Here is a 6,154-nt window from a genome sequence, read left to right on the forward strand (position 1 = left end):
AATGAGTCATCCTCAGGAGCTCAGTGAATTCCAGTGGAGGTACCAAGCGCAATGCAAAGCATCAGATGCAGTTCTGAAAAGCAGGCCACCACTGGACTCTGCAACTCTTAGTGCTTCAGCATACTAAGAAATTTAATAGAATATAATAGCCCAAATTTGAGGAAAATACTTGGGAATGGCCCCCTCCTTTTCCAACATGACCAATGTGAACCAATGCACAAAAGCAAGGTCCATAAAGGCGAGTTCGGTGTGACAGAACTTAACTGGCCTGCACCTCAACCTGATAGTTCAACTTTGGGATGAATTAGTGTGGAGAATGTGAGCTAGGTCTTCTTGTTCAACATCAGTGTCTGACCTCACCAATGCTTCTCTGGAAAAAATGGTCAAAAAACTCCCATAAATACACTCATAAATCTTGTGGAAAGCCTTCCCAGAAGTTGGGAAGCCGTTATAGCTGCAAAGGATGGGCCGACATCGTATTAAATCCTATGGATTTAAAACTGGGATGTCACTGAAATTCAGATGCATGTGGGGCTTACAGCAACTACTTTTGGCAATATATTTGTTTGAGGAATATGTGTAATAAATATGTAGTGCATGTGTATTAAACTGAGATAAATGTGTAATAATTATAATATGCACAGCTTGCTCAGAGTTAATCATAAGAATAAAATCTGTCAGGATGCTCTTTATGGAGGTCCAGGAGGACTGTCCAGCATTGAGACATGCAGGTAATAATTCACTAATGATTAAGAATTGATGACGACCCCAGATGAGCAGCTGCATATCTTTCAGGTTCCTGCAGCTGGATTTCGTCATCAGGGTGAGAGCAATGTGCACAGAATAAACTTATCAAGGTTCGCCTTAAAGCAGCAGCAGTTCAGCCGCACGTTCAATCAGTCTCAACGTTCAGTGCCAACAGTCTGCCAGATCAGTGTCCAGCTGTGCTCTCTGGGGCAAGGGTGGGACCATCCAGAGCCTCTGGGTTAAGGTTAGAGGGTTAAGGTGAATCATCCTATTCACCTATCATCCTACAGCGCATGACTTCCCTGGTGTTTATATGGGTAAAGATCCTCACAGCAATGTTCCAGCAGCTGGGGTAAGGATAATGAGCAAGGTCTGTTCCATAAAGAGTTTTTAACTAAAGGTCACCTCTTTCTCTCTCTCTCTCTCTCTCTCTCTCTCTCTCTCTCTCTCTCTCTCTCTCTGATCCTTTGAGCTTTTTTTGTGCAAGGGATTTAAAAAAAACAGCAAAAACCCAGTGGCGCGCACACACACACACACACACACACACACACACACACACACACACATACACACAATGTTGGTGCATAGCATTTAACATGCACCTCAGAGTTCATAAACTCATACATAATCTCTCTCTCTCTCTCTTTCACACACAAATGCATTTTATTCTCCTCAGAGGGAATACACCTCCAGCTCTACAATTATTCATCCCTCGCTCTCATCTTATCTCTCTCTCTCTCTCTCTCTCTCTCTCTCTCTCTCTCACTCACTCACTCTGTTTATTAATAACTGTACTGTGAGTGTATAGCTATATATTTATATTGCCATCAATAAATCATTTTATTTAGAGCGTGTGTCACGAGATGAGTGTGTGTCTGTTTTATGGAAGGTATGCAATAGAAAAGTTTAAAAGGTCTAATATCCTTCTATACCCTATCCACTCCTGCCCCAGTACCCCCGCACACCTCCACTCTTACCCAATTTCCCCCCGCACATCTCCACTCTTACCCAATTTCCCCCCGCACATCTCCACTCCTACCTCATTTCCCCCCGCACATCTCCACTCCTACGCCATTCCCCCCAGACAGATCCACTCCTACCCCATTTTCCCTCACACACCTCCACTCCTACCTCATTTCCCCCCGCACATCTCCACTCCTACGCCATTTCCCCCGCACATCTCCACTCCTACCTCATTTCCCCCCGCACATCTCCACTCCTACCCCATTTACCCCCGCACACCTCCACTCTTACCTCATTTCCCCCCGCACATCTCCACTCCTACCTCATTTCCCCCCGCACAACTCCACTCCTACCCCATTTACCCCCGCACACCTCCACTCTTACCTCATTTCCCCCCCGCACATCTCCACTCCTACGCCATTCCCCCCAGACAGATCCACTCCTACCCCATTTACCCCCGCACATCTGCACTCCTACCTCATTTCCCCCCGCACATCTCCACTCCTACCTCATTTCCCCCTGCACATCCCCACTCCTACCTCATTTCCCCCCTGCACATATCCACTCCTACCTCATTTCCCCCCGCACATCTCCACTCCTACCTCATTTCCCCCCGCACATCTCCACTCCTACCTCATTTACCCCCGCACATCTGCACTCCTACCTCATTTCCCCCCTGCACATCTCCACTCCTACCTCATTTACCCCCGCACATCTGCACTCCTACCTCATTTCCCCCCTGCACATATCCACTCCTACCTCATTTCCCCCCGCACATCTCCACTCCTACCTCATTTCCCCCCGCACATCTCCACTCCTACCTCATTTACCCCCACACATCTGCACTCCTACCTCATTTCCCCCCGCACGTCCCCACTCCTACCTCATTTCCCCCCTGCACATCCCCACTCCTACCTCATTTCCCCCCTGCACATATCCACTCCTACCTCATTTCCCCCCGCACATCTCCACTCCTACCTCATTTCCCCCCGCACATCTCCACTCCTACCCCATTTCCCCCATATACCTTCACGCTTACCTCATTTCCCCCCGCACATCTCCACTCCTACGCCATTCCCCCCAGACAGATCCACTCCTACCTCATTTCCCCCCGCACATCTGCACTCCTACCTCATTTCCCCCCGCACATCTCCACTCCTACCCCATTTACCCCCGCACACCTCCACTCTTACCTCATTTCCCCCTGCACATCTCCTCTCCTACCCCATTTCCCCCCGCACATCTCCACTCCTACCTCATTCCCCCTGCACATCTCCACTCCTACCTCATTTCCCCCCGCACATCTCCACTCCTACCCCATTTCCCCCATATACCTTCACGCTTACCTCATTTCCCCCCGCACATCTCCACTCCTACGCCATTCCCCCCAGACAGATCCACTCCTACCTCATTTCCCCCCGCACATCTGCACTCCTACCTCATTTCCCCCCGCACATCTCCACTCCTACCCCATTTACCCCCGCACACCTCCACTCTTACCTCATTTCCCCCTGCACATCTCCTCTCCTACCCCATTTCCCCCCGCACATCTCCACTCCTACCTCATTCCCCCTGCACATCTCCACTCCTACCTCATTTCCCCCCGCACATCTCCACTCATACCCCATTTCCCCCATACACCTTCACTCCTACCTCATTTCCCCCCACACATCTCCACTCCTACCCCATTTCCCCCATACACCTTCACTCCTACCTCATTTCCCCCCACACATCTCCACTCCTACCTCATTTCCCCCGCACATCTCCACTCCTACCCCATTTCCCCCATACACCTTCACTCCTACCCCATTCCCCCCCACACACCTCCACTCCTACCCCATTTCCCCCCATACACCTCCACTCCTACCCCATTTTCTCCTAAACAGATCCACTCCTACCCCATTTCCCCCATACACCTTCACTCCTACCTCATTTCCCCCCACACATCTCCACTCCTACCCCATTCCCCCCCACACAACTCCACTCCTACCCCATTTCCCCCTATACACCTCCACTCCTACCCCATTTTCTCCTAAACAGATCCACTCCTACCCCATTTCCCCCAGACAGATTCACTCCTACCTCATTTCCTCCCCATAGACTTTCACTCCTACCCCATTTCCCCCCACACACCTCCACCCCTACCCCATTTCCCCCCATACACCTCCACTCCTACCCCATTTCTCCCAAACAGATCCACTCCTACCCCATTTCCCCCCATAGACTTTCACTCCTACCCCATTTCCCCCAGACAGATTCACTCCTACCCCATTTCCCCCATACACTTTCACTACTACCCCATTTCTCCCCACACACCTCCACTCCTACCCCATTTCCAACCAAACAGATCCACTCCTACCCCATTTCCCTCCACACACCTTCACTCCTACCCCATTTCCCTCCATACACCTCCACTCCTACCCCATTTTCTCCCAAACAGATCCACTCCTACCCCATTTCCCCCAGACAGATTCACTCCTACCCCATTTCCCCCCAAACACTTTCACTACTACCCCATTTCTCCCCACACACCTCCACTCCTACCCCATTTCCAACCAAACAGATCCACTCCTACCCCATTTCCCCCCACACATCTCCATTCCTACCCTGTTTTCCCCCGGACAGATTCACTCCTACCCCGTTTCGCCCCACACACCTTCACTCTTACCCCATTTCCCCCCAGACAGACCCACTTCTACCCCCTTTCACCAACACCTGCACTGCTACCCTTTTACCTCCACACACCTCCACATATCCTTTATCCATCCTTCAATCATCTGTCACTCATCCTCCATCCATTCTCCATCTATACTTCATGCATACTTCACTCGCCCTCCATTCATCTTCTACCTATATACTGTAAGTCTGTTATCCACCATCTCCAGACCTACTCTATTTTACTCCACTCAGATATCACACTACACTCATCTTTATCCATCCTTCATCCATCTTCCACCCATAATCTAGTCATCCTCATACATTTTTCATTCATCCTCCACCCATTCTTCATCCATCCTCCGACCCATCCTCCAGTCATGCTCTATAACACAAGCCTGTCTACTATCAGTGTCACTGTTCTTACATCCACATCTTTCTCTTCTGCTTTAGGAAAACTTTACAAAATCTCTTTTCCTCCACTTTTACACTCTGTCCCTACATATCTCTCTCCCTACATCCCTCCCTCTCTCTCTCTCTCTCTCTCTCTCTCTCTCTCTCTCTCTCTCTCTCTCTCTCCCTCTCTCCCTCTCTCTCTCTGTTCTGGAAGCAGCAGGTGTAAATGAGTGTGAATTATCACGCTTGAAGGGAACAGATTCACATGAATCTGTCAGGGTTTATAAAAAGCTATTTTTCTCTCCTCTCTCTCCCTCTGTCTCTTTATCTCTCACTCTTCTCTATTTCTCTCTCTCTCACTCTCTCAGTGAACATATGCTGGAATTTAGTTACTTTGTTTATGATCAGCTTCTCTCTTTATCACTGAGAATAAGGAACAAATCCGTCTGTCTGTCCATCTGTGACAGGGTGAGTGAGGCAGCCTGATGAGTGGAGATAATCGAGGCACTAGGAATTGAGTCAGAGTTGGGTCAGGAGTCACTCTGATTCAATTTTAAGCTGATTAAATACTGATATTTAATCTGAATCAAATAATAAATGATAACAAATGTGTTCAGTATAAAGAGATAGTGGGATAAAGTTCTACATCTGAATCTAATCTGAAAGAAGTCAATATCACAGAATTGGATGTGACTCTGAATTGACTCTAAGCACTGGAATCACTAAGGTGCGACTCAGTGTTAACTCATGGGTCATTGGGCTTTGATTCCAAGCTGAGTTACCAGACACTGAGAATCATTCAAAGTTCCTTCAGGAGTATCACTGGTAATTGTGTCACAGTGAAATCATGACTCACTGTGAATCAGGTCTGAATCGAATCATGAGTCAATGAGTCACATCACAAGCCACTGGAAGACAATCCATGAATCAACATAACCTGAGTCTGAGTCGACTCAGGAGTGGCTGGGATGTGAATCAGTGTTGAATCACGAGTCACTGGGATTTCTCTCTATCTCTCTCTCTCTCTCTCTCTCTCTCTCTCACTGTGGTCAGTAATGTGTCATTATTGATCAGTGACTCAGTTCCTGTGTGTTTGTGTGTGTGTGTGTGTGTGTGTGCCTGTATGCTGATTGATCCTCTGAGCTGAGTGTGTGTTCTCTGACCTGCTGAGTAATCAACATCAGATCTAAACACAAGAATGCAGTGGGTTTACCAGCATGTTTAAACAGTCTCTCTCTCTCTCTCTCTCTCTCTCTCTCTCTCTCTCTCTCTCTCTCTCTCTGTCTGTCTCTCACCTGACAACCTTTCTGACTGTCTACAGTGGTGTTTATATAGAAAAAGTGAAAACCACAGGGTTTTGGTGCTTGTTTTATTCACATGTGTGTGTGTGTGT

The 6,154-nt window shown here is 48.3% G+C and overlaps 1 protein-coding gene across 1 annotated transcript; it reads left to right on the forward strand.

Annotated features, from left to right (window-relative positions):
• Positions 1–759: 759 nt before the first annotated feature.
• LOC136676669 (uncharacterized) lies at positions 760–3,746 on the forward strand. The gene is made up of 2 exons (XM_066653826.1): positions 760–962; positions 1,700–3,746. The coding sequence occupies exons 1-2, from the start codon at positions 760–762 to the stop codon at positions 3,744–3,746; spliced, it is 2,250 nt and encodes a 749-aa protein (XP_066509923.1).
• Positions 3,747–6,154: the final 2,408 nt, after the last annotated feature.

Source organism: Hoplias malabaricus, chromosome 2, assembly GCF_029633855.1.
Source record: "Hoplias malabaricus isolate fHopMal1 chromosome 2, fHopMal1.hap1, whole genome shotgun sequence".
NCBI classification, from domain to species: Eukaryota; Metazoa; Chordata; class Actinopteri; order Characiformes; family Erythrinidae; genus Hoplias; species Hoplias malabaricus.

Bases quoted from the DNA above. Each gene is read 5' to 3' on its own strand.
- LOC136676669 (XM_066653826.1), top strand. From the start codon at position 760: ATGACGACCCCAGATGAGCAGCTGCATATCTTTCAGGTTCCTGCAGCT. The intron at 963-1,699 runs GTGGGACCATCC...CTCCTGCCCCAG, and splicing joins CTGTGCTCTCTGGGGCAAGG to TACCCCCGCACACCTCCACT.